The sequence below is a fragment of the Arachis stenosperma genome, chromosome 10, assembly GCF_014773155.1.
Source record: "Arachis stenosperma cultivar V10309 chromosome 10, arast.V10309.gnm1.PFL2, whole genome shotgun sequence".
Classification (NCBI taxonomy): Eukaryota; Viridiplantae; Streptophyta; class Magnoliopsida; order Fabales; family Fabaceae; genus Arachis; species Arachis stenosperma.
In genome coordinates, this window is record NC_080386.1 from 131,885,258 (window position 1) to 131,913,065 (window position 27,808).

The 27,808-nt window shown below is 36.9% G+C and overlaps 3 protein-coding genes across 4 annotated transcripts; 1 reads left to right on the forward strand and 2 right to left on the reverse strand.

Annotated features, from left to right (window-relative positions):
* Positions 1 to 11,616: 11,616 nt before the first annotated feature.
* On the reverse strand, positions 11,617 to 13,618 carry LOC130957778 (protein FAR1-RELATED SEQUENCE 5-like). The gene is made up of 3 exons (XM_057884622.1): positions 12,185 to 13,618; positions 12,012 to 12,074; positions 11,617 to 11,718 (listed from the first exon to the last, which is right to left on the reverse strand). The coding sequence occupies exons 1-3, from the start codon at positions 13,616 to 13,618 to the stop codon at positions 11,617 to 11,619; spliced, it is 1,599 nt and encodes a 532-aa protein (XP_057740605.1).
* Positions 13,619 to 19,260: 5,642 nt separating this feature from the next.
* Positions 19,261 to 23,339, forward strand: LOC130954342 (uncharacterized). The gene is made up of 4 exons (XM_057881082.1): positions 19,261 to 19,564; positions 20,737 to 20,830; positions 20,931 to 21,035; positions 22,846 to 23,339. Exons 1-4 carry the CDS (start codon positions 19,407 to 19,409, stop codon positions 23,113 to 23,115), a joined length of 627 nt encoding a protein of 208 aa, XP_057737065.1. The 5' UTR covers positions 19,261 to 19,406; the 3' UTR covers positions 23,116 to 23,339.
* Positions 23,340 to 23,792: 453 nt separating this feature from the next.
* On the reverse strand, positions 23,793 to 26,703 carry LOC130954503 (pentatricopeptide repeat-containing protein At5g11310, mitochondrial-like). 2 transcript variants are annotated; one of them, XR_009076325.1, is made up of 3 exons: positions 26,103 to 26,703; positions 24,544 to 25,936; positions 23,793 to 24,318 (listed from the first exon to the last, which is right to left on the reverse strand). XR_009076325.1 is itself a non-coding variant. In XM_057881250.1 (2 exons), exons 1-2 carry the CDS (start codon positions 26,701 to 26,703, stop codon positions 24,690 to 24,692), a joined length of 1,848 nt encoding a protein of 615 aa, XP_057737233.1. In that variant the 3' UTR covers positions 24,338 to 24,689. The 2 variants fall into 2 exon arrangements, 1 of the variants encoding a protein (XP_057737233.1); XM_057881250.1 differs by lacking the exon at positions 23,793 to 24,318 and having other exon boundaries at positions 24,338 to 25,936.
* Positions 26,704 to 27,808: the final 1,105 nt, after the last annotated feature.

Sequence of the window (27,808 nt, forward strand, 5' to 3'; positions counted from 1 at the left end):
ATTCAACATATTTATTTGAGAATGTTGAATGCTTGATTTATGAGCAGAGTTTAGTGATAATCAAAAACTTATTTGTTATCATAATTGATTTTCTGCTCAAACTAATTACAAACCAAAAAATATTTCCTGTTCAACATATCAGAGTGACATAACATAAGGAACATATTTGTAAAGCAAAATAAGGCAGTTTTTTTTTTTTTTGATGCTTTATACAATTTAAAGAAACTGCCAAAAATACCTTTTCAAGACAATAAGGCTATCAATAATTAATCAACAGCCAGGCATAAAAATAAAGCATAACTATAAACCAGATGCCAAATCAAAACATGATAAGCCAAATTCAGTAAACCAGATGCCAAATCAAAACATGATAAGCCAAATATGCATCTTTTGAACAAGAGAGATCAATTTGAAAATTTCATCTCTGTTCCTATTTCATCTCTGTTCCTATTCTTCTTTTCCCTTGTTTTTCTTTGTTTCCATTTTCAATTTTGGAAACTTATTTTCCTCCCCCTTTTGTCATCATAGGGGGAATACCTGCACAAAATATGAAGGATACCACAGTATAAACATAATAAGACAGCAAAATAACATGAGTGTTTGACAGTATCACAGAGCAGGGAGTTTGAAGTTACGCTCATACAAAAAAAAACAAAAAAAGGATTGAGCCTACTTAAGCCAATATCAAGTAAGATAAAATAAATACTAATCATCAGACAGATTGTAATCAGAATCTGCAGCATCTTCTTCACTGCCAGCACCCAAATCCTTTTCCAGATTTTCCAGCATCATACCCACTCGCTCTTTGCATCTGCCCCAGGCACGTTCATTTTCATAGGCTAGCTTTCGAGCAGCTTTATGGAATTGAATCATGAGAGTGGACATGTTAGAGAATTCGGTGAGGATTTCCCTTGATGACTCAGTTGCCTTAGAAGATTTAAACTGGCTTTCTAGATCACTGTCCATAGGCATCGGTTTCTTGCTCTTTGTCCCTTTTACCGCACCACCACCCTTGATCATGGAAGTTTTGTTTTCCACAGATTCATTTGTTAAATCTACCTTATAGTACTCAAAAACACACGTGAGAAACATTCCATAAGGCAAATTTGCCTTTTTGGTACTTCTTACACAGTCCCACATATGTCTGATCATAAGATAAGCGAATGAAATAGGAGTAGAAGTAACAAGGGCAAAAATGATTAAAGAATCAGATACAGTTACCCTATTGTGAGAACCACTCTGCGGAGTTAAAATGTGGGTAATGATGCGATGCAGCAATGAATTTGTTGGTCCAAGAGCTTTATGAGTAGGGACCGTGCCATCTAATCCAGACATGTTTGCACAAATATGGCTGAGAACCTGTTTGTAACTGATCCCAACATGATCATCCCATTTGTCATTCATGTATGCTTTGGGTCCCTCGTCTGTGTACCCGAGGGCTGCACCCAGGGTTTCTGAGTTCAGAACCATGTGCACACGTTTCACATAAGAATGGAGAGCACCATCAATCATTCTGAGGTTCGCATAAAATTGCCGAACCAGTTTTGGGTATACCATCTTGTGAATGTGCAACAGAGGTGTCCACTTGAGGTTATCGAACAGAGGTTGCAAGATAATTCCTTTTGTTGACAGATAATCAAGGTTCACCAGGTAGGAAAGACAGATATGCCTCTTTTCCAGAATTTCTTGATGGAATTCATAAAATGCACATGTCAGGAATCTGGATGGATCAAAATGAGAATGAGGCTTGTGAAACCTATTTTTGAATTCCAGTGACTCAAGATTCGCTGGTTCCCTGGTTTCATGCAACACGAAACCTTTGGGCTTCTGAGAGCTTTTTCTTGATGGTGTTGGTGTAGCCCTTTTGGGTGATCGCGGTGGTGGAGATGGAACGGGTGATGTCTGAGACGACTCTTTATCAACACTGGGCTCCTTATTTTTGCCACGGCCAGAACTCTTGTGAGCAATCTTCTTTCTCATGGTGGATGTTGGTTTGGCCGATTGAGAGGGAGAGGAAGAGGATGTAGAGTGAATGTGAATATGAGTGTGTGTTTGTGGAGTGAACGGTTTTTGAGAGAGATTGATTCTTCCACTTTTTCTTGAAGCGGTTTTCTTTTTCATTATGGAGAGAGACAATGGTGGTGGAAGAAGAAGGGTTGGCCGAAGGTGAGAAGTGGAGGGAGGTTAAGGGTGCATTAAATGTTGATTGGAGAGACATGATGGGAGTGGTTAATGATCATTATGTGCGGTTAATACCCAAGGTGGTTTCCCAAGAGTTTGAAAAGAAGATTCCTTGAATCAAGGGATTAGTTGGAGAGAGAAAGATTTGATTTGACATTAACTACTTCCAATGAGATTTGAAATGACACCCAAAAGATTTGATCATCATAAAGTGAGGAGTCATTAAAAATTCAATGAGGGGTCAAACTTGATTATGTGGGCCCATTAAAGTCTGCGCAGCCTCCCCCTGAATCATGGCCCATTCAACACATCCTGAAATTTGTCTCCTGTTTTCCTGCGAGCCAAAACCAAACAGAATAAAAAAATTCACAAATTTTTAACAGAACTTAATTCTATCATTCCCAAACTGTTTCTTAAGGTGCAGAATCTGTCTTCACATAAGGGTTTTGTAAAAATATCAGCAATTTGGTCTTCAGATTTTACAAATTGAATATCAATAGTTCCCTTTTGCACATGTTCTCTAATGAAATGATATTTAATTTCAATGTGCTTTGTTCTTGAGTGCAAAACAGGATTTTTTGAAATATTTATTGCACTCATGTTATCACAAAATAAGGGTATGCTATTGATCTTTAATTTGTAATCTTCCAATTGAGTTTTTAACCAAATTAATTGAGAACAACAAGCAGATGCGGATATATATTCAGCTTCAGCCGTGGATAGAGCCACTGTGGCTTGTTTCTTACTTGACCACATGTTGAGTGAGCTTCCAAGGAAGCAACACATGCCCGAAGTACTCCTTCTATCCACTCGATCTCCCGCATAATCTGCATCACAAAACCCTACTGCACAAAAATCATCAGATTTTGGATACCATAAACCATAATCACATGTTCCCTTAATGTATCTAATGATACGTTTAACAGCCGTTAAGTGGGATTCTTTTGGGTGAGATTGAAATCTTGAACATACACCCACACTTTGAACAATATCCGGTCTAGAGGATGTAAGATACATTAGTGAACCGATCATTCCTCTATACCGTGTCTCATCCACATCTAGGCCATCATCATCTTTATCAAGTTTAGTGTTAGGATGCATTGGTGTTCCCATTGGTTTGGAATTTTCTAAACCAAATTTCTTTATTAATTCTTTTGCATACTTGCCTTGGTGAATAAATGTACCACTAGGAGTTTGTTTAATTTGGAGGCCAAGAAAGAAGGTTAGCTCTCCCATTAAACTCATTTCAAACTCACTAGTCATGAGTTTTCCAAACTCTTCACACAAGGTCTCATTGGCTGATCCAAACACAATATCATCCACATAAACTTGAACAAGAAGAATGTCGTCATTAGAAACTTTAATGAACAAAGTAGTGTCGGTGGTTCCCCTTTGAAAATGATTTTCTAATAAGAAGGCACTAAGCCTTTCATACCAAGCTCTAGGAGCTTGTCTAAGGCCATAAAGAGCCTTTGAAAGTTTAAAAACATGATTAGGAAAATCTTTATGTTCAAAACCGGGGGTTGAGCCACATACACTTCTCTATCAATAAAGCCATTAAGGAAAGCACATTTAACATCCATTTGAAACATTTTAAAACCTTTATGGGCAGCATAGGCAAGAAGCAACCTAATTGCTTCCATTCTAGCTACCGGAGCAAAAGACTCATCAAAATCTATTCCCTCTTCTTGATCGTAACCTTGGGCCACTAATCTAGCCTTGTTACGAACAACTTGTCCATCTTCCCCAAGTTTATTTTTGAAAACCCACTTAGTACCCGTTACCTTCTTACCATCCGGATGAGGTACTAAATTCCAAACCTTATTCTTGTCAAATTGAGCAAGCTCCTCTTGCATGGCCTTGACCCATGATGGATCTTCAAGAGCTTGTTTGACATTGTTGGGCTCCAATTGTGACAAGAGAGCAAAGTTGCTAGATTCGGTTTGCCTTTTGGTGGAGGATCTTGTGGTTACACCTTGAGAGGGATCACCAATGATGAAATCATGAGGATAGCCCCTCATGGACTTCCATTCTCTGGGCTTTCGGACAGGTGTTGAACTTTGATGTACTTCTGATGGTCTCACTGTTCCAGTTTCTCGTGTCTGCTCAGGAGACAAAATGGAAGTTTCTCCTTCAATCTGACGAGATAAAACAGGGCTGACAGATTCTTCATTTTCCATAGTTTTGGAATTTCCTCTACTTGTTCCTTCCTCTTCACAATCTGAATCATTTTCCTTTACAATACTGGGAATTAAGTTAGAATCACAGAAGGTAACGTGTATGGATTCCTCTATGGTCCTATGCTCTTTGAGATAAACTCTATAAGCCTTGCTTGTGGTGGAATATCCAACAAACATTCCTTCATATGATTTTGGATCAAATTTTCCAAGGTTTTCTTTATTGTTAAGTACAAAGCATTTACATCCAAAAACATGAAAATACTTAAGATTTGGAGGGGTTCCTTTCCATAGCTCATAAGGAGTTTTCTTTAATCCTTTTCTAATGATTGTTCTATTCAAAATATAACATGCTGTATTCACAGCTTCAGCCCATAAAAATTTGGGAATTTCATTATCACATAGCATGGCCCTAGTCATTTCTTGAAGGCTTCGATTCCTTCTTTCAACCACCCCATTTTGTTGGGGGGTTCTAGGGCATGAAAAATTATGAGAAATCCCTAAGTCATCACAGAATTTTTCAAAATCTTGATTTTCAAATTCTCTTCCGTGATCACTTCTCAAATGGGCAATTTTCAAATCCTTTTCATTTTGAATTTTCTTACAAAGGGTGGAGAAGGCATAAAATGCATCATTCTTATGAGCAAGGAAGAGTACCCAACCAAATCTAGAGTAATCATCAACCACCACAAGACCATAGTGTTTACCTCCTAAACTTTGAGTTCTAGTAGGACCAAAAAGATCAATATGTAACATTTCCAATGGCCTTTTGGTTGATATTCCATCTTTTGATTTAAAAGAGGATTTTACTTGTTTGCCCAATTGGCAAGCATCACAAGTAAGATCCTTATCAAACTTGATGTTTGGAATTCCTCTAACCAAATTCTTTTTAACTAGCTTAGAAATTTGGTACATGCTAGCATGACCCAACTTTCTATGCCAAAGCCATTTTTCAGATTCAAGAGAGGTAAAGCATGTTACATTTTGTTCCTTTAAATCCTCAAGAGTTAATCCATACACATTATTACATCTTTTAGCTTCAAAAAGAACATCCCCAGTTTTCTCACAAACCACTAAGCAAACAAATTTCTTGAAAATAACTTCAAAACCCAAATCACACAATTGACTAACACTAAGCAAGTTATGTTTTAATCCATGTACAAGAAGGACATCATTTATACAAGATGAGAGATTTTTACCCACTTTCCCAACAGCAACTATTTTTCCTTTAGCATCATCACCGAATGTGACAAATCCTCCATCATATTCATCAAGCTTTATGAAGAAGGCTGTCTTTCCGGTCATATGCCTAGAGCATCCGCTATCCATGTACCATGTGTTCTCTTTTCTTTTGGATGCTAGGCACACCTGCAAAACAATGCTTAAGAACCCTTAGGTATCCAAATCTTTTTGGATCCTTTAACGTTAAACCATCTTCTATGTCCTAAGCCATTGTAATCAAAAACAACTTTATAAACCTTGTCACCAATCATTCTTTCACCAAAGAAACATTGAATGGGAAAGTGTCCATTTCGATTGCATAGTCTACAAAATCTTGGAGTTGCTGTTTTGTTAAAACAAGTTGGGTCTTGATACTTTGCATCATTTGAAGATGAAGCAATGTTTTCAAAATGTGATTTTTCAGATTTATAAAAACCCAAACCAGCTTTATCATAAAGAGGTTTCTGACTAGCCAAGATTTGATTTAAATTTTCAGAACTTTGGGTGAACTTGGCTAAGTCTTCTTTAAGTCTGTTAACCTCTTTAAGTAACTCTTCATTTTGCTTAAAACAATTCACATATGCAAGAACTGAATGATCACTTTCACAACTTTTAATTTGGGCTCTTAACTGCTTATTCTCTTCAACGAGATCACAAACAGTTTCGGCCTCTCTTACTTTTTCTTTTAGAAAACTGTTTTCAGCTTGAAGAATGGTGACTTGTTGTTCAAGTTCTTGATTTTCCAACAGAAAGCATCTTATTTTTTCAGAAAGGTGGTCTATCATAAGATGAAGATCTTCAGTGTTAGGGTTATGAAAGACTACCTGATCTACATGATCTGCCATAAGGCACTGTTGGGACTTGGTTTCTGATTTCTCATCATCATCATCTGAGTCATTTTCCAACTCTTCCCATGAAGCCATTAGTCCTTTCTTCTTTCCTTTTCTTGGCTTTTCTTCCTTCTTCAATTTGGGACAGTCAGATTTGAAGTGCCCTAATTCCTTGCAGTTGAAACAGGTTACTTTGCTAAGATCTTTCTTCGTCCTCCTGGAGCTGCCGCCTTTGCCTTTGAGCTTTGCCATTTTCCTGAATTTTTTTGCAAACAACACAAACTCATTTTCAGAAGAGTTATCACTGGATTCATCATCCAGAGGGTTAGTCACAGAAGAAAATGCAATTCCTTTCTTTTTTGAATCTTTTTTCAAATAGGAGTTTTCAAAAGCAAGTAAGTTTCCTCTCAAATCATCAAGTGTCATGGAATCTAAGTTGCTACTATCAGAAATAATTAGGGCTTTTGTTTCCCACTCTTTTGTGAGACACCTCAACACTCTTCTCACTAGCACAGATTCTGAATGTGATTCCAAGAGCATCTAAGCCAATAGTGATGGCATTGAACCGTTCGAACAGTTCATCGATGGACTCTCCTTCCTTCATTGTAAACATTTCATATTCCCTGTTTAACATGTCTGTCCGAGTCTTTTTACAATGGAGTTCCTTCATGAGTGATTTGCAACTTGTCCCAGATTTCCTTTGCCGTTGTGCATCGTGATACTCGTCGGTACTCCTCAAAGCTGATAGCACAATTGAGCAGATTGGTTGCCTTGGCATTTAACTCCACCTTCTTCCTATCTTCCTCGGTCCAGCTTGCTTCCGGCTTAAGGAGGTTACTCCTTGAGCATTTGTGGTAGTGGAAATTTAGGACCTCCAAGATGATCTTCCAAAGTCTGTAATCTACAGCTTGTACAAATATCTTCATCCTTTCCTTCCAATAGGTATAATTTTTATTGAAAAGAGGAGGTCTGTTGCTTGATTGTCCTTCTGTCAGATTATAAGACACCACATTTGTGCCACTGCTTTCCGCCATTAGGATCTTTACTCCAAGCTGCAAAGCTTGATCTCTTTGAGACCAAGCTCTGATACCAATTGATGGTTTCAGTGGCTAAGAGAAGGGGGGGTTGAATCTTAGCCTTTTTGCTTGCTGACTCTTGCTGGACTTTAGATGAGACTTTTCTGTTTTATCTCGTCCCTAGTCACGAGACATTTTCATTTTGTCTCGTCACGTCACTTGGACATGAGACATTAAGTGCAGTGCAGCCTACATCCAGTCTCCATCACAACAATGATGGAATTTCACTATAATCATCCAGATTACAACTTGTAAAGTGCTAACCCAACTTACAAGGGGATTCCCACAGAATCATGAAACACAACACAGATGTACAAAGGAACTCTAAGACATCTATGGCTTTTTCTTTTAATTTTGCACTCTCTGCCTTTTTCCGCTCTATGGCTTTTTCTTACAAACCCAGTTTGCCCAGATTTCCTGTTCAGCTGCAAGCATCACAACAATCCATCAAACAATGAAATTTCACTATAACATCCAGAACAACTTGTAAAGTGCTAACAACTTACAAGGGGATTCCCACAGAATCATGAAACACAACACAGATGTACAAAGGAACTCTAAGACATCTATGGCTTTTTCTTTTAATTTTGCACTCTCTGCCTTTTTCCGCTCTATGGCTTTTTCTTACAAACCTCACTGTTTGCCTTTTTCCATGAGACTCAAGACATGACAAAATTAAACAGAAAAATACTAAACAGAAAACATTGAAGGAGAAGAGAACTACTAGCTTAGGAAGCTCTGAGAACTCTGTGCTTTGCACTCTCAAATCTTACTCCTTGAATCAAACCATGACTGTTCACCTCTTTTATAGAGAAGTGACGCCTTCATAGTTGAGACCCAAACCCGAGCTCAGTTTCTTCCCTTCAACAAAAACCGGTTGGCCCATACAGAGAGAAGAGGTAACTCATGCAAAAACCAACATGCAAATACCTCTAGTCCTTCCTTGGTCACCACTCTTCATCAATCCGAGCGCTCCATCCTTGGCTTCCTCTCCAAGATGGATTTCTGGCCCTTGATGCTTCATGATGATGATGACTTCATCTGCTTCAACTTCTGCTTTCAACCATCACTTCGCCACTATAGCTACTCCCTGTGGTGGTTGATCAGAACGAAGACAAGTCACGCCTCCAAGATCCTTCTGCTGGCCGAATCTTCTTCTTTCTTTTTGGGTATGGAGGATCCGAGATTAACTCACCAAATCTAACCATATTTGGTGATTATCTCAGCCACTACATACTTTTTGTTTTCTTGCCATCATTGAGATGGACTTGTAGCTTGTCCTTCCTTCCTTTCGGTAGCTTACATTAGCTTCCATGGAGGCCATTGTTTCCTGTGTATTAACCGAAGAGAGAAGAAGAAAGAGATGAGAGAGAACAGAGAAAGTGAAGAAAAGCAATTCAAAAACAAAATTAAATGAAGATAGCTTGCTTTACTTCCCTGGGTGGCGTGCAACATTAATCATAATGATTCCCATCAAATCAAAGTCAATTTCTCTCTCATAGTTCCAAAGCTAGCATATTAAATTTGAAATCCATTCTTAGCAAGCAATGGAATCCGTTGGAAGTAATTAGGCATTTCATATGCCTCATGGATTCGGACAAAGCATGGAAGCATTTAACAACATTGGGCTTGGTACCAATAAACTTTATTTTGGCCCAACTAAAAGCATTTGCTTTCCTGATAAGATTTGGAGCATGCATAAAACAACTTTGGGCTTATATCAATAATAAGTAAAGCTGGCCCAGATAAATAATTCAGCCTCATAGTGTGGGAAATATTCAACAAAGCTGAGATAACATTATTCCATTGGGCTTGCAACATGTTATATAATTTTCGGCCCAATAAACCTGCAGCAAAATCATTTAATCAATATATGTTGAATGAAAAAATTAGATTAATAATTTTTGCAATTAATTAATTTTAATAATGTTAAGTCATCACAAATATTAATTTGGAGTTTTCCAAACTCATCATGCAATGATTGATTGTTTCTGAAAATTATAGGCATTTTCTGCAGATAGGTTGAATCGATGGGATGCGATGATGAAGCTTTTGCAGCACTGAAAGCTTTTCATGGAAGCCCCTCCAAAGAAAAATCTTAATCTTCCCTGAGATTTTCAGCTTCCGCAATTCTAGCCACAAATTTCGTTGTCTCATAATCTCTGGGCAAAATTCAATGGGAGGATGCGAGAACCCATAAGCCACACGGTACCCAGTACTCACTTCATACAAATCACTTTTATTAAGGTTCCAATAAATTTTATCTTCTCCACTCCCAATTGTTGTTGCTAGCACACGCTAACTAGTGTCCTCAGAAAAAATACTGGATCAATAGTGATTGATTTTGTAGATTAGAAGTTTCAGATGAAGAAACAACATAAGGATGTGGAGGAGCAAGCTAAGGATCACTGAAGATTCGGATACTGGATCCATCACCAACTCGCCAAACCAGCCCCTTTTCAACAACTTTATGCCCATCCAATATGCTATGCCACTCCCACGAAGGTACTGTTCCGATCTCTGCATTCATTATAGAACTGTATCGAAAATATTTACCTTTGAGGAGTCTAAATAGGAGTGATTGTGGCTGAGACTTTCCAACATTATTTTGCTAATAGCGCTAAATTTTGAGCCCCTAGGTCCTTAAAACCTAGTCCACCTTTCAATTTCGGTCTTGTCATAGAATCCCAACTAACCCATGCCATTTTTCGCTCTGTACCTTTTTTACCCCACCAAAACTAGGAGAGTATGTTGTGAATCTCCCTAATTAAAGTGTCAGAAAGATGGAAATATGATAATGAATAAATTGGGATAGCCTCCCTAATAGCTTTGATTAGAACATGCCTGCCTGCAGAGGAGAGAAGTTTTCTTTTCCACCCTTGAACTCGCTTCCTCACCTTGTCCTTGATTTCTCTGAAGGGAACGGATCCTCTCCAGTGGAGAAAAAAATTGACACTGTCCAGTGGAAGATCCCAACCTTTAATAAAATCAACGGTCCTAATTATAACTATAATTATGACTATTACTTTCCCAAATTTTGCAAACCCTTCTTCTCTTCAATTTCACTTTTCACGAGTCTATTCTTTTCTCGCAGTAATAGCACCAAGAAAAAGCTCTCTCTTCTGAAATTTTATAAACTCTTCTTCTTATCTTCACTTTCACAGTCCACTCGTTCTATTCTCTTCCCCAGCAGTAACACAACAAGAAGGAGAACCTTCATTCGTCATCTTTTTTCCTGCTTCAACAGTTTTGCGAGTACAATTTAAGATTTGAATACATTTTCACGTTCTTCTTTCTCTTTGTCAATCACTAAATTCCTAAATTAATAATTTTTATTGATAATAATTGGTTTGAATTTATATGGTTGGTCATTTGAGATATAAATAGTCTTATTACCGATGTGGGTGACAAAATAAAAAAAATTATTTTTCTTTTTCTTTGAATTGCAATAGTTTGTGTTTGCTATTCTACACAATTTTACTCAATTCGTTTGATTTTTTTTCTTATTTGTGTTTGCTTCTAAAAATGTTGTCTTCTTTTTCCAAACAAAATTATTTTTAATATTCTGTTTTTTGAATTAGGCATTTGGTGTCACTTTAAAATAAATAAAGGAGAGCAGTGAAGTTCTAAATGATATGTGTTGTAAGTTAGTAAAAAAGAGCAATGAAGTTCTGAATGACATGTGTTGTAAGTTTTGTAGAAGATAAATAATTTTATTATTCTTACAATCATCTTATGATTTAAGAATTTAATTATAAAAAATTTGAGAACTTTACTTATCTGTAATGTTGGCCATTCAAGTAGTACCCTGTTTTCATTATTTAGACCTTAATCATATTTAGTGGTGATGATTGAATTTTGATTATATTATTTTGTTATGCAAAATATCCACTGCTTTTAATTGGTATGACAGGATCTGAGTTCTGTAATTTTCAAATTCTGCATATAATTGTCAATTTTGTAGATTATTGCCAGAACAAATGAATTAGCGAAAATCCAATCAGGCAAATCAATCAAAATAGTAAAATTACAATATGAAATGTTAAGAAATATATCCCAAAAAACAAATTATAAATGATAGGTTCTTCTTCTCTTTTACACTATTCTGTTTTTGTGAGATCTATTACAACTCTATTTCAATAATTCAGTCAAATATCTTCCAAAATCAATAGTAATCCAAGCATATTTGGCATATTTGGCATCAAAAAGCTCTGTTAGTATGCATCCAAGATTCTACAAAAAAAATAATATAAAATCGTTATTAAGTGAAATAAGTAAATAAAGTATTACTATGCTAATTTGTTTACAATAATCTAAGTAATTATTTATTGAGATATTTTATAACTAAAAATTACCTTAAATTTTATAAACTTTCTTGATGGTTCACAAATGTATTTGGTGGAAGAAATACATCCAACGGTTCCTATTAGTTATAGATAATCATAGTAATGTTAAACACCAATAAAAAAAATTATCATGTTAAACAATATATAAATATCATTTTACAAATAATTAAGAAAATTTACCATTAATAGCCTATTAAAACCATGCTCATCTAATTGAGATATTGAACCATTATGCTTAATGACCTGTATAACATGATAAAGAAAACAATTTATAAAAAAACATAGAAATTTAAAGTACTCAACATTGTACTCATATCACCTACTCTATTTTACTACGTAATTTATAATTCTACCTTGTCTTGTTTTTGTTGTTGTGAAGTGTTGCTAATTTGACTCTTCTTATTTTTGGGTTGTTTTTCAATCCAACTTTTTGGACGCCTTCTAAAATTTCTCACGCCATTTCTTCTTTTCAAACCTCTGACTTCTAAGGGTTGAAGGTTTGTACATTGAATTGGGAGGGAAGAATCAGTATCGTTGATTTCTAATCCCAAATTTAGTTTGCAGATATCATCAACCTTTTTACTTAACTCCTCCACAGCTTTTTCCACAAAGACACGTGCTTCTTTACAATCAGAGGCTTGTGTGACTGTTCTTACTAACTTAGGACAGGTTTGCTTAAACCATTGTGTGCTAGTAAGACAAGTATCTTCTTCAACTATTCTTCCATGCATATCTTTTACTAATCCCCTCATTGCTCCTCTTGTCCACCTCTTCAAAATATACTGGTCAGGCAGTAATTTAATATCTTTAACATCTAAAACTTTGATTGCATGACAACACAAAATGCCAAAAGTCTCAAACTTTCTACAATTACATGAAATTGAGCTCAAGAAAGGATCAAATGTTACTTTAAACTCTTTATTCTCATTGCACAATGCAACCACATATTCATAAACAAAACCTCTATCATTTACTTCTCTTATGCAAGCTGCAGAATATTTGTCATACTCCTCTTGAAAAAGATCAAACAATGGCAAGGTATATACTTCAGAAACTTGTTGCAATAGTGGTGAACTTACCATCTTCAACCTGGGTAACTTCTGTCTGGATTGAAATTCTCCTTGTAGCTCATTGTATCTCTTATCATTGACAACTCTTTCAAAGTGATTGAAAAATTGAATGATGTTTAGGTTTGGTTTCATACAATTTTTGAGATCTGCATTCAAACTTTCACTAAGCTGTGTACTCCGCATGCCAATAGTAAATGCATTGTTCATATAGCATCTTGCCCACTTCTCCTTTAATTTATACAAGTTCATCAACCACTTATTTTCCTTAAGATCATAGTCATCTAATAATTTATCCCATGCTTCTTTGAAATTAGTTTCATCTACATATTCATACATACATGCTTTAAAGTCTCGCAGAAAATAAGAACCATTCTTCATCAAATTACCAAGATGTTTTATGCCATTTTGCATCAAATGCCAAGAACATAAAGCATGATATGTTTCAGGCATTACCTTAGCCAAACCATTAGCCATTGCAGCAGCTTGATTTGTGAAAATAGTTCGAGGCTTCTTGTTTTTGTGTGTCTTCAAAAACTCTCTAAACAGCCATTCAAATGAATCTGAACTCTCGTCATAAAGAAGTGCAGCTCCAAATATCACTACCCCTCTAAAGTGATTAAATCCTGCAAATACAGCCAAAGGCCTACAAGCATTATTAGTACTATATGTAGTGTCAAGAGTAACCACATCACCAAAATATTCATAATCCATGACCATTTTGCATCAGCCCAAAAAATATTCGTTATTTGTTCTTCTAAATCTAATTGAATAGCATGACTGAATGATGGATTTTCTAGAGATTCTTGTTGAAAATATGCTAACAAGCTGCCTGCCTCCCCGTATGCCATGCTTTTCATTCTTTTGGTACGAAGATAATTTTTTTGGTCTAAACGTGTATAACCAATATTTTCTCTTCCACCAACTTGTCTACTCATCAATTCAAGTGAAGCCCGTTGTGTGATTCCTGAGTCATCTGCCATTTCAATTTCTTGAGCTTGAACCTGAGATATTTTCCGTTGACATGCTAACATGTGAGTTGTATGTGGAAGATGCAAAGGATGATTATGCTCACTGAAAAAATCATGAATCTCATATTTTTCAATGCCTTTAATATACCTGATTCCTAATTTTACACCACAATTAGTCCTTGTTTCAAGTCTAAGAATGACTGTCAAAGAATCTCTTTTGTCTGATTTACGAACACCTTCTTTGGCACAGACGAATCTAAGACTTAGAATTTTTTCATCTGCATTTTTGTTAGAATATTGCTTGCGGACACCAAATCCCATCCTCCCACCATAATCAATCCAAAATTGCCATGCCTCTTCGACAGTGTTAAAAGTTTTGCCCAATTTAGGTAGCCAATCAAATTCTACATCCATATTTTGGGCATTTAAGAATCGTTGCACATCCTAAAATAAAAACAAGAATGAAAAGAAAAAATATTTAAAAAGTACGTTTTTTTAATTGTTAACAGAAAAACTAATTTAAAGATTCAATTACAAGAACATGAACATTAAAAAACAAAAGTACTCATATAGCACAATTTGTTAATTTTCAATCAGAAAATTTATAGCTTGAAAAAAAATTAATGTCAAACTAAACGTATTATCACATGATTGGAAAAGAAGACTTGAGTAAGAGAATTAGATAAAAGAAAATGAGAATAAGAATAAAAGCACAAAACCTCAATGTTAAAGGAGAAGAATGGTTATCCTCAAAATGAGTCTGTAATGGCCTTCTATTAGCATCACAAGATATTATTAAAAATAAACTACTTGAAAAGAAGAATATAATAGAAGTTCAAAAGTTTAATTTTTCAGAGAAGATGGTGAAAAGAAGCGCGGGAAGATAATAAAAATAAAAGAAGCTGGAACGGGAGAGTACTAAAAAAATAAAATAAAATTATAATTATAGTTATAACTAGGACCGTTGATTTTATTAAAGGTTGGGATCTTCCACTGGGACAGTGTCAATTTTTTCCTCCACTGGAGAGGATCCGTTCCCTTCTCTGAAGGTGGCCTTTTTTTATTTTTGGATTGTAGATGGAAGACCCAAATATTTATCCTGTGCACCAATATCAATTTTTAATTTTTGAGCCAGTAGTAATCGAGTAGCGGGAGTAGTATTATTACTAAAGAATATAGCTGATTTATGCAAATTAACTTTTTGGCCACTGAACCCCTTGTATAAATAAAGAAGATTGAGAATATTTTCACAACTGTTTTCTGACGCTTTGCAAAAAAGGATTGAGTCATCCGCAAACAATAAATTATTAACAGTAGGACATCTTCGGTTGATCTGAATACCTTCAATGAGACCGTTTGGCTTTGTCTTGTTTAGCAAAAAGGACAATCCTTCTGCACAGAAAAGAAAAAGGTATGGAGATAGAGGGTCTCCTTGACGGATACCTCTATTTGGTTTAAAAAAAACAAAAGGTTGACCTTCAACAACAATAGAGTAAGAAACTATAGTCACCACCTTCTATATCCAACCAATCTACCTAGATTCAAATCCCAACTTCTCCAAAATGAACCAAAGAAAATGCCACTCAACACGATTATAGGCTTTGCTCATATCCAATTTAACAGCCATTTCACTCAATAGGCCCCTCTTCTTTGTCTTTAAATAGTGCATACATTCATGAACGACTAGGACATTGTCTTAAATCAATCTACCTTAATGAAGGCACTTTGATTAGGGCTGATCAATGAAGTCATAAATTTCTATAGCCAATGAACTAGTACTTTAGAAATAATTTTATACACAACTAAGGAAAGGCTGATGGGTCTAACCTGTGTCATATCATTTGCATAAGAAATCTTAGGAATGAGACAGATTTGTGCATGGTTAAAGCTCCTTAGTAGTTTACCATTGACAAAGAAACTACGGACAGCCTTAAAAACATCCTCCCCTACTAAACTCCAGTAGAATTGAAAGAATTTAGCCGTAAATCCATCATCACCAGGGGGGCTCTGGGGGTGAACACTAAAGACCGCACGTTTTACCTCATCAAAATTGACCAGTCTAATTAATTTTCTGTTTGTGGTTGCTGAAACTTTGGTTTCAAAATCTTCGAATGCATGTGTCGGATTAGCTTGGTTAATCTTTGTGAAGATATCATTGAAGTATGTTTCAGCTACTTGTGCGATTTTCTCACAGGTGGTAGCATATGTACCATCATTCTTTTCCAGTTTCTAAATTTTATTTCTCCAGATTCTGGATTGGAATGATTGGTGAAAGAAACTTGTATTTTTGTCCCCTTCTTTTAGCCACTTTACACGAGATTTCTCCATCTAATAGCTTTCCTCCATAAAGTAAGCATCCTCAAGTTTATTTTCCAAGGCTTCAATCTGTTCTCCCCCCTGTAATACCCTCCTCTCTGAGAATTTCAAGCTAAGATGTGAGTTCACCAATACCCTTCTTCGAATTAGATTTGTACTGCTGCTGCCATTGAATAATACGGTGCCTACAATGCTTCAATTTTTTAGCCAAAACAAACATTGTTGAGCCATCCACCCATTCCTTCCAAGCTTCAGTGATAATTATCCGAATTTCTTTTAAACCACACCATCTCTCCTGAAACTTAAACCTCCGATTAGATTTTTTTATGATCGGATTTGTATCAAGGAGGATAGGTGCATGATCTGAACCATTTTCAGCGAGTCGAGACAGCGAGGTTGATAGAAAATAATCCATCCACTCACCGTTTGCAAGTGCACGGTCAAGCCGCTCCCTAATTTGGTCCTGCCCTTGTCACCTATTAGTCCAGGTGAACCTTCTCCCAATCATACCCAAGTCCTTTAGTCCACCACCATCAATAAAATTCATAAATTCAGAAATAGATGAAACTGATTTTAACCCCTCTCCTTCCTTCTCATCAAGGCTCACTATATCATTAAAATTACCCATAATTATAACTTTTTCAAAGATGATAGGAGAGGCAGTTAGGAACCGACGAATCTCACCGTTACTGGTTGGTAAGGAAAATATAGAGTTATCACATCTCCAATTTGCAGACGACACTATATTATTCTGTCCACCGGAGGAGGAGACCATCAGGAACTATGCCAGATTGCTAAGGTGTTTTGAGATAATGTCGGGGTTAACGATTAACTTCGATAAATCAAGTCTAATCCCAATCAATTGTGAACAGCTTTGGACAGACAACATGTGCAATCTATTAGGATGTAAAAAGGCAAACCTTCCAGTCAGATATCTTGGCATTCCTCTAGGAGCAAACCCAATATTGGTCAAGACATGGAAACCGATAATTGGTAAGGTTGAGGAAAAGCTCAGTTTGTGGAAGGCTAAGGTGCTAAATAAAGCGGGTAAGTTAGTCCTTATTAAGTCTGTATTGAATAGCCTGCCAGTGTACTACCTAAGCCTGTACAAGATGCCGAGGGCTGTGGCAGAAAAGTTGATATCGTTACAGAGAAGATTCCTATGGAGCAAGGAGGAAGATAGGAATGGTATAGCTCTAGTTAAGTGGGAAGTAGTTCAAGCCCCTAAAAAGGAGGGTGGCTTGGGGATAGGTGATGCAATGATTAGAAACACTGCACTTCTATTCAAGTGGAGGTGGCGCTTTTCAAAGGAGGAGTGTCTTTTATGGAAGAAGGTTGTCTGCTCTTGCTATGACTTGGATCCCAATATGATGTTGTCAGCTCAGCCACTACCAACTAGAGGGGGACCATGGAGGGATATATGTCAGCTGCAGCTCAAAGATGGCAATGTGAGAGATAAGATGATTGCTGTGTTGTCTATGGAGGTGGGTGATGGAAGAAGGACTCGATTCTGGAAAGATGTCTGGCTACAAGGTGGTCCGCTAAAGATGAGATTTCCGAGACTTTTCTCTGTTTCAAACCAGAAAGGATCTATCATAGAGGATTGTGGCTTTTGGGATGGGATAGGGTGGATTTGAAACTTCCAGTGGAGGTGAAATTTACTTCAATGGGAGTTGGAATTAGTAAACCTTTTGCATGAGTCTTTAAGGCCGGTAAAACTAGCATGTGATAAGCATGACAGAATTGCCTGGAAGTTTGACAAGGAAGGAATTTTTTCAACTAACTTTTTTGTGCAGGTGGTGCAGTCAGATACTCTCCCAGAGGATATCACCAGTTACAGTTTCACCAGAACCATATGGAAAGGCTTGGTTCCACCAAGAGTGGAGCTATTTAATTGGTTTGCTTTAATAAGAAGAGTAAATACTAAAGAAAGACTAGTTAGACTTGGGATTATTAATCATGGAGACAACTCTTGTGTATTATGTAAAAGATATGTGGAACATATTCACCACTTGTTCTTGGGTTGTGAGTTTACTTGGCAGGTGTGGTGTCAATGGCTCTCTGATTTCGGAAGATCGTGGTCTATCCCGAGCTCAATAAAAGAACATTTTTTGAGTTGGACAGGCGTTGCTAACAGAAAGAAGGAGCGACATAAGTGGTTGATATGCTTCTGTGCGGTTACTTGGAATGTCTGGCTAGAGAGGAACATGCGGATTTTTAATAACATAGAAGGTGGTCCAGAAGAGGTGTTCCAGAGATCCTTGATTAGTTATAGAGAGTGGAGTAGTTCGGATCCCTTTTGTTGTTGATAGCTATGTCGGAGATGACACGAGGGAGATTATGCTTTCTTGTTTTATTTTATTTTCCTTTATGACCATGGTTGTAGTTTGGTTGCTTGTTGTTCCACTGTGTTGTGTTGAGCTCTCTTGTTTAGAAAAAAAAATAAAAACTTTTCCAAAGAAACCTTGTACAAAAGAGGAAAGTTCTGTATATTAGGTAGAACGAATCCCATCCAAGCTATGAAAAACTCTTTTTTAGCAAGAATCTCAACGGTTGTGCCCTCTTTCCATGCTAAAGCCAATCCACTAGATGTACCCGTCAGACCAACAATCCTCAAATCCGTAAAATGACAAGATGTCGAGGGAGTGGGATTGATACATCCCTTTAAGATTATGAACTGTCAGAGGTTTTCTCAAACCACGACAATTCCATGAAAGAACTCTCATGGCGAATTAAAGGAAAGGAATAAAGAAGGGAATAAAGAAATGATTAAAGAAAAGAATTGACAAAATCAAACATTGACCTAGATAGCACAAGAATTCTGTTTTGGAAAAAATCTTAGCATAGCAAGTTGAAGAAGTATGTACTCCTTACATGAAAAAACTTAAACGATGCTCACATGTTAAATTTATAATTCTTATCATTTTTAATTTAATAGAACAAGAACCAATTTATTATAAATCTAAACTCTATTTAAGAATTTGTTGTTGATAAATATCATCCATAAAATAAAATTTAAATTTCTGATATTTTCTTAAGTGGAGAAGTGAGTTTACACTCGAAGAATTATTAGTACTTCCTTTGATTAGGGTTGATACCACTGCAAATGTAACATACAAAATGACCCCTTGAAAATAAACACAGAAGACGACCAAAAAAAAAAAGTAGGGAGAGCGAAAGGAGTTGAGCGAAGAGAAGAGAATCTCAGCGAAACAAGAGCGATGGAAGAAGATTTTGATTTTGGAAAGAAGGTTTCGATAAACGATACCATGGATGCTGCTGAACAAAACGCATCCAATTCAACCAAAATTCTTCTTTTGCTTCGCGGCTTTCTCGGAATTCAGCAACGCAGAGCCGAAGCATATTCCAAACTCAAAAGGTTAAAACCTCAGTCTATTCTCTCGCTCCATCAAATTCTCACAAATTTCGTTGATGTTATTTAGTTAATTTGGGATTGTATCGATTTACTGTGCGTTTCCTTGATTCTGAATCTACGATGATTTGAATGTTTCTGAGCTGAGTTTAGGGTCGAGCAATCCACGGAAAGGGGCATAAACCCTAAGTTGTGGGGAAGATTAGTTGAGTGCTTAATAGCTGAGTAAGTCTCATTCTAAGAAAGATAGCATTCGGCAAATTCTGCTTAACACAAAACATGTAGAACACTTGGCTTAAATCGAATAAAATGCTCAACCAAACTTAAGTTGTTGCCAGCTAAGATGCCGAGTATCGGAAAGCTTTGGACGTGAGCATTGATTGGTGGCAACTTGTTGAGGTTGTTTTGGGGTTGAAAATGAACAGTATTTGTGATATTTTTCTATTTTCCCTTGGCTGATTTGCCCCGTGTTTCTAATTAGGATCCTAAGTCAGTGTAGCCATCTGTTGAAACTTTTTTTTTTGGCTGACTATTATCTTAATCCAAACTGTGCTTTCAAATTTCAATCGACAGCTGATGGCTGATCCATGCTTCAATTCAGTAACCAGTTTGCTATTGACTGATAATCAAGTAATCACATTTGCCAATTAGCTGATAACATGAATTTCCTGCTCTGCCTTTCATTTGTGAATTGTGATCAATCTTTGTAGTCTCATTTCATCTTGTTAATCGTCTGTCCTTCATCAATACTCATTTTGGTTAGTTATTCATTGAATTGCCAATCAAGCTCTCACTAGAGTACTTTGAGAAATGAGAACCCATAACTGAGAGATAGAATCCTTGTCTTGATGTTAATTGCCTGAATAGTGGAGCTGATAGTGTTTGCAGTGACTTAGTTCCTCAGCAAATTTGGCAAGATTCCTTTGAAGGTTGTTGTCATAATTTCATTCATCTAGCCAATCATTTTGTGTAAAACAACTCCTGAAACATAACTCATAATACATAATAAAGATAGTACTAAATGAAAATGCAAATATCATTTTAAATTTCGTAAACATGAAAGCATGCAATATTTCCCTTATTTAGAAATTGAGAGAATATTATTGGAGGTTTTAGCATTTTTTGAATTTTCAAATACTGTTGGCATTTTATACTTAATGAAATGTTTAACTTGACAGGGGGTTTTCTGATTACATGGCTTCAGGAGGGGAATTGGCTTACCAGAAGCTTTGCAGTGAAATCACAATAGAGTTCAATGATTGCTCAAAAAAAGTTAGATGCATGTGATCCCAATCTTATCAATTTTCTTTTCACCTCCTTTTTTTTATTTTACTGCATTTCCTTAGCTTTTTTATTTTCTGCTTTAGCATAGGTCCTTGAGATGGAGTCATTATTCCAGAGCCCTGACTACCAGAGATTAGATCTTGCACAAATTCTTAGAGCAGTTCAAGATCAGGAAAAGCAAAAACTGCACCTGGTATGTGTCTTTGGCTAAAACAAAAAATGTCAGTTTCTATTGAAGTGTGCAACTTACCTTTATGGTTTTACTTCTTTTGATTATTAACATGGGAAATTTATTTATTTATTGTTTGATAAAAAAAGGAAGTTCCACTAAATTCGAAGAGAATATACAAAAGATAGGATAAGCCATCCTTGCATAGATACAAAAGGTATAGTTATTAAGGCGTAAAAGCTTAGCTACATAACAACACATGCCCTTTGAATGTTTGCTAAAGAAACCCCATTAAACAGATTATGTGCTAGGCAATAAAGGGAGGTCAAAAGAATAATCCTATTTCAAATGAAACCAATAGTTGAAAAGGGACCTCTAAAAATCTTGGAATTCTTTTCCGATCATATACACATACACCACTAGTCCGGAGCACTGCCAAAAAATTTCGGACTGCCATAGAACCTCTATTGTTTTACGTGAGGCATATCCTCTGAACTTAGTGAGAAGAAAGTGATGCAAGTTTGTTGGAAGATACCAGAAAGCCTACCCCACAGCGATCTTGTTGTAGGGCAGTGACAAAATTGATGAGCCCTTGATTTAATACCCAACCCACACAATTCTGCAAATGATGATGATAGGCAACAGAGCACTGAGTGGCCTGCTCTTTTGTATCGCATCATTAGTGTTAAACCGATTTAGAACTACACTCCAAATAAAAGCCTAAACCTTAGGAGGAGCTTTAGATTTCCAAATAAGTTTATCCACGGAAAATCTCTCTAGATTAGGAGAACATGTCAAGAATTGAATATAAGATTTACAAGATAAAACACCAAAAAGGGGTCAAGAGTCCAAATCCTAGTTTTTGGATCATTGGTCGTAATTCATCACCTCTATCATTTAAGTCTCGAATAAAATGGAAGTTCCATGCAGAGTTATCTAGAGAGAAGAACTGACAACTAGGAGCACTGTGAAGTGTGAAGCTTGCAATCTTCTATGATGCAAAGCAATGTGCCTCCTCTGGCAGGGTTTGTGTGCCCTGCTCCTCTGCTAAATTTGATCTTCTGTGCAGAAGCAGTGGTGGGTCACGGTGGTTTGTATAGCAGCTAAGCGGGGTTAGAAGGGCAGAGGCCATGGTCAATGATGGCCTTGCGCAATTGGGTGTTTGGGCAAGGCCGGGGTTGAGGATGACTGGTGAAAAGTGGTCTTTTTTGTTCTCTTATCTTCCTTTGCAATATGGTTTCCCTTTATATTATAGATGTTGCTTTTATCTTGAGTCTGATCATGGCAAGTTTCATTGGCTCCAATTTTATGAAAGAAAAAGTTCTGGTTTACACTAGTTGAGCTGAAAGTCTTGGATATATGGTTTAGGGTTTAGGGTTTGGATCTGGCTTTTGGGAAACACAAATGGGGTATATAGTGTTGTTTGTCTTACATGAGAGATGTGTCATGTGGATGAGATGAAGGATGGAGAAAAGTGATAGAAGGTTAAATTAGGTTTTTTGAAAAATATGTTAAATGAGGAGAGTTGTGTCAACTTAAAAAATAGAGGGATTAAGTGAATAGAGAAAGACTGTGATGTAATTTGTCCTATCTTTCGATGATGCTCCCCCTTTTTTGTTCAGTTTTGCATGAGGTTGTCTGTCCTTGAAGATTTTCTAAAAGATCATGTATCATGATGAATTGATTAGATTCCATATTTCCATGTGCCATAAATTGCATTCAGTGTTTTCTTATTCTTTATCAAATCCCTTTCCTGTTTCTTGCAACTAAAATATAAACGACAGTTAACAGCTCAATCTTATGGTCTTTGCTGACAAGTTCTTTACTTTTAAAGACAGCTACCATTCAAGTGTTAAAAAAAGCTGGGCGCCCTTCTGAACGACTGGTTAGCCACGAGAATTGCAAATATACGAAACCTAGAGAACACGAGTGTGTTCATGTCCAGGAGATTACTGAAGCTTCTGGAACTGAGGAGGCCGAGGCGGATGCTGAGTATGATAATGCTCTTAAGGAAGCTATTAAAGGTGTCCAAGATGCTGTAACAGCCATAAATGAACATCTAGAAGAAGTTAGATATGAAATTGAGGCCCTTGAAGCAGATTGATTCTCTGCATGTTCATTTATTTATACATTTGCTGACTTAGATTCACATTAAAAGCATAAACATATTTCCTTTGAAAGGATAGGTAAAGATGCACAGTGCTACAAGTATTGAGATGTATATAGATTCCCTAGAGTGGAGTTCATGAATTTTGTTCAGTTAATCATCAACAAATTCTATTAAAATGGTGAAAAATTCAAAAGTTCCAATGAAAAGTTTAAAATCCATTGTTAAGAATAGTGGTGAGGCTCTAGATTCAAATCTCATTTGACCAAAAAGTAGCGGGTGGAAATTGATGACTATTTGAGACTGATATGTGGTTCTGATTTCTGAAGTTTGGCTTAAATCAACCATATTTTAATCTAAGAAAGAGGAAAGCTATCAGTAATAATATATATTCTTTACTCTTTATGTAATAGAGTTATTAGTGAAAAGAAAATAATTAATACTAAATATCTGACCAACTTGAATTTTAAAAATAGATATTTGTTTAAGATTAAGGGCAGCAAAAAAGGCACAACACAAACTGCTTGAAGCAATCCAACATTGATAAGTTCAATTTTCTCTTAAAAAGTGTCATTATAAAAGTATTTTTGAAGTAATTAAACGAATGCATCCCAAATTCAATCTTAATTAAGATATCCTTAGTCTAAAGTCATAATCTATCTTTGCTACATAACACACATCTACCGCAAACATTCGAATTTTATGGTCTACGCAGAACAATTAAGCATGTAATGATCATGCTTTGGAGCCAAGACATGGGGAATTTTCTCACTAATTTTCCTCCCGCAATTTCTGTACTTATCATGTACTTATCATTAGAAAATCACTCTTAAAACTATGATCTACAATAATAAGTCTATAGGCTATTACCTAATAAAAAATGCAATACGCAGTGCACAATCTTGTGTAGTCAACTCTCCCTGTGTGTACAAATGACTCATTAAAAAATTAGTGTATATCTATCCATCGAATGAAAATTCATATGTACTTTTATCTATTCTTTCTTTAGCTGTTGTAAAAATATTGACAAAATGTTCCAACTTTCTTCATCGAAGCACCCTGCCTAAGAACATTCCCACCATTCAGAACAAAATCATTGAAGACATTATCCTCTTTGGGGCTAGTTTTCATCACCATTTTGTTCTTCCTTATTGATATTCCTACAATTCACTTGCTCCATATATTCTGCAGCCGTGCACTCTGCATCAGAACACCAAGGATTTACACATAATTATATGAATTTGGGTCCTCTCATTTTAAAAATGAACAAGACAAATATCTTCACCATTGATTGTTTCTCATTTTAATTTCATTTTTCTAGAGCAATCAAATGAAAGGTAGAAATACAAAGATGACAAAGTCACATTAGAATATCCAAATCCTAATTATATAGACATTTCTGAATCAGTTTGCTTAACCACTTACTGCTGACTAATGCAGAGCAGATATTTTGCTTTTTTGTTCTGGAAATGTCTCTCATTATGTACTGTGGTTCTGTGCTCAGATGCTTCAGATGCGAACTGATTCTCATTCGCACAGTCAGTTGGTTTTGCTCCCGGTTGACGACGAGGTCAGATAACAGAAGATGTTCGTTTGGCACCTATCTTTCTCTCAATATCCTCTATCAAATGGTTCGCACTTGAGACATCATTTTCAGATGAACATTTATACTTTTGGAGTTCTCGAGGGTCGTTACAATTTTTCAACATATCAGAAAATGCTTGGGCCTTCTGAATTATAGAATTCCTTCTTGCATGCGCATCATCGTTGTCTTTACTGTAAGTATTTGGCAAATTGGTAGAATGGGGAATGGAAGACATCAAATTGCAAAGCTTTTGTGCCACTTCAGTCATACCCCGTTTCTTTAACTCCGCATTCAGTCTCTGAAAAGTAAGGTACTGAGGAACTATACCCCTTCGCATCATGTCCTCGAATTCAGCAAAAGCCTCTTCCAACTTATGCATTTTGCATAGCAAATGAACTAACATGGTACTTGTAGCCAAGTCCATGTCCAATCCTTTATGTCTCATTTCCTTACTAACTTGAACTGCCAAGTCTAACCTTTCCTCTTCACATAACATCTTCACCAAAAGATGGTATGTTAGCCGATCAGGCGTATAACCGGATTGAATGATCTTGGTATACAAGTTCATCCCTTCCTCAATCTTCCCGCATCTTGAGAAGTATCTAAAGAAGTAGTTATAGGTGGTGGAGCTTGGAAGGAAACCCCTACTTAATATCATTTTAAGAATCTTACTAGCACCTACAAGGTCTCCTGCCTTACAAAACCCCTTCACCAGAGAATTATATGTCGATTCGGTAGGGCCAATTTCTAAAACATGAAATCGTTCCATCATCCCCAAGGCCTCTTTAAATCTCCCAGCTTCTCCTAATGCATCAATTATCGGATTATACACTATTGCATTTGGTGCAATTCCTTCTTTGATCATGTCATCAACCATCTCCAGCGCTCTTTCAATTCGACGCATCCGACAATACCCTTCGATAAGGGTACCATATGTCACAACAGTTGGTCTTACATTCTCCTTCTTCATCTCCTCCCAAAGTCTCTCAGCGTGTTTGAGTTTCCTTGACCGAAACCATCCATTTAACACTATGTTATAAGCCCGAATGGAAGGAACCCAACCCTCGTTTATCTTCTTTCTTAAACATAAATACTCGTAAGCTGCCCTAACAGACCCTTCTTTGCAAAGTGAATCCAACAATATCTCAAATAAACTCAATTCCGACTCAGAATCTATAATTGAAGTGTGTTTTCTTGCAAACTCAAATGTACGAATTGCAGGTTGCACCATACCTGAAAGTTTTCATTCTGTTAGGTTAAAATTAAACCATTTTCTATACTTTCCTAAGAGTTAAAATTCTCAGTCGCGAACTATCAACATCATTATCTCATTCTTTCATAGACTCAGATTGAAACTTATGAAAACATAAAACTGAAAATATTCGGTTTGTTTTTTAACCTGCACGTGCGTAGCGTCGAATCATGATAGCGAAGGTAGCAACGGAAACCAAAGCTTCTCCCTCGTCGTTTCCATCATCGATGTGATGAAGAATCAGCGTCCAAGCGGAGTCAAACTCCCTGGACTTCGCGAGAGCTTTGACCACAGCGTCTAACAGCTTCGAATTAGGTCTGAACCCGGGTTGCTTCTCGGCCCACAGGAACAACGAGTGAAGCAGCTTGGGCGAAGAACCGAAACGGTCAAACACGGCGAGCAGTAGCTCTGAAGCTGGTTGAATCCCGGAACAGTCCAATTCTGCATGGAGAAGCGAGCCGGGAGAGACTGAAGTGTCGGCGAATATATCAGCAATTGCGGAGAAATCACGCGGCGAGAAATTCGATTGGGGTTGGGGTTCGGAGGATTGGGGTTTGGGATTGGGAGGGGGTTGAGGGAGTGGTAGGGTTGGCCATTTAATGAGGGGGTTTCCGCGAAGAGAGAGCCAGGAAGAAGAGAACCGGTGGTGGTGATGAAGAAGGGAGAATGAGAATGTAGGAATGGGTTTTTGTTTGAGTGTGGAAAGTAAGAGAGATAGTGAGCGAAGAAGAGTGTTGTGGGAGTGCATTTGGTTTGGAAAGAAATTGAAACCGGGGAACGGAGCTGGCGGACGAGTGATGGAGGCGGGTCAAGTCAAATTCTGAAAGGAAGGAAGTCCCCGAAATAGAAGCTAGATTTCAGAAATTTCATGTTAGTATAAATAATTATTTCTTCTCTTTTCAATATATCCAGTCCTCCAAATCCCTAATCTGCTGCTATGTCTTCTCTCTCCACCGTCGCTGTAGCTATGTGATGTCTCTCCAGCGAGGCTGCAACCTGTGACCTCATCGCCGATCTGCTCCCCTTCGGTATTATGCGCCTCTCTCCGCCGCTGTTGTGCTCTCTGCTCATCCCGTCTCGGTCGCTTCCTCTGTACTCTCTCTCGCCGCGTCAGATCTCTTCACCGATCTCCTCTTTTCTAGTTTTGAACTTTTCATTCTTGCTTGGTGATCAATGTTTGGTTGTTGAGGAAGCTTAGAAAAATAGAAATATGGAATGTTTGCATTTGCTGTGATGTGTGAACTTCGAATTTGTAAAATATAAGTGACTAATTGACTTTGGCCTTGAGTTACATTTTGGCAGTTCATGTGATTTCAGTTCACACTGCAATTGCTGTCCTATGCCGTTGTGCCAGGGATATTGCCTAATGCAGTCCATAATTGGAAGCATTCTATGTGAAATCTGTACTTTGGAATTATTGCATTGTGTACTTTTGGTGAACAGAATACGGAGAATATCTCGTCTCTGTTTGCTGCATTGGAAAGGTGATGTTGTGATGTTGCTAACTGTGATACTAAATGTTTTATTGTGTAACCTACTTGTAATAGAATCCCTCCTAGATTCAAATGTTTCAACTACACATATGACCCTTACGGCTTCACCTGGTCCACTCCCTTCACCTGTTGCAATTTTCCTATAATTTGAGAATTCTTCTGTAGGTTATATTTACATTGAGTAGATTAGGGTTTAATTGAACACAGTTGACAAAAACAATTAAGCCTTATTCCAGTGGATTAGACAATGCTATAGCATTCTATTAAAATAGAACATAGTGGAATGGCACAAAAGTTTGTGCTGGACTTTTTGTCCTTTGGTCAACATTATATTGTGTTAAAGTTTTTAAGTTTAGCTGT

What these genes read in the sequence shown, in the direction of transcription:
- LOC130957778 (XM_057884622.1), bottom strand. Translation starts at nt 13,618, where the DNA reads ATGGTCATGGATTATGAATATTTTGGTGATGTGGTTACTCTTGACACT. An exon ending in AACAACAAAAACAAGACAAG is followed by an intron (nt 12,075 to 12,184) that starts GTAGAATTATAA and finishes CATGTTATACAG; the next exon opens with GTCATTAAGCATAATGGTTC. An exon ending in GTTTTAATAGGCTATTAATG is followed by an intron (nt 11,719 to 12,011) that starts GTAAATTTTCTT and finishes TTTTTTTTGTAG; the next exon opens with AATCTTGGATGCATACTAAC.
- LOC130954503 (XM_057881250.1), bottom strand. Translation starts at nt 26,703, where the DNA reads ATGCACTCCCACAACACTCTTCTTCGCTCACTATCTCTCTTACTTTCC. An exon ending in TCGACGCTACGCACGTGCAG is followed by an intron (nt 25,937 to 26,102) that starts GTTAAAAAACAA and finishes GAAAACTTTCAG; the next exon opens with GTATGGTGCAACCTGCAATT.
- LOC130954342 (XM_057881082.1), top strand. Translation starts at nt 19,407, where the DNA reads ATGGAAGAAGATTTTGATTTTGGAAAGAAGGTTTCGATAAACGATACC. An exon ending in TCAATGATTGCTCAAAAAAA is followed by an intron (nt 20,831 to 20,930) that starts GTTAGATGCATG and finishes GCTTTAGCATAG; the next exon opens with GTCCTTGAGATGGAGTCATT. An exon ending in AAAAGCAAAAACTGCACCTG is followed by an intron (nt 21,036 to 22,845) that starts GTATGTGTCTTT and finishes TTACTTTTAAAG; the next exon opens with ACAGCTACCATTCAAGTGTT.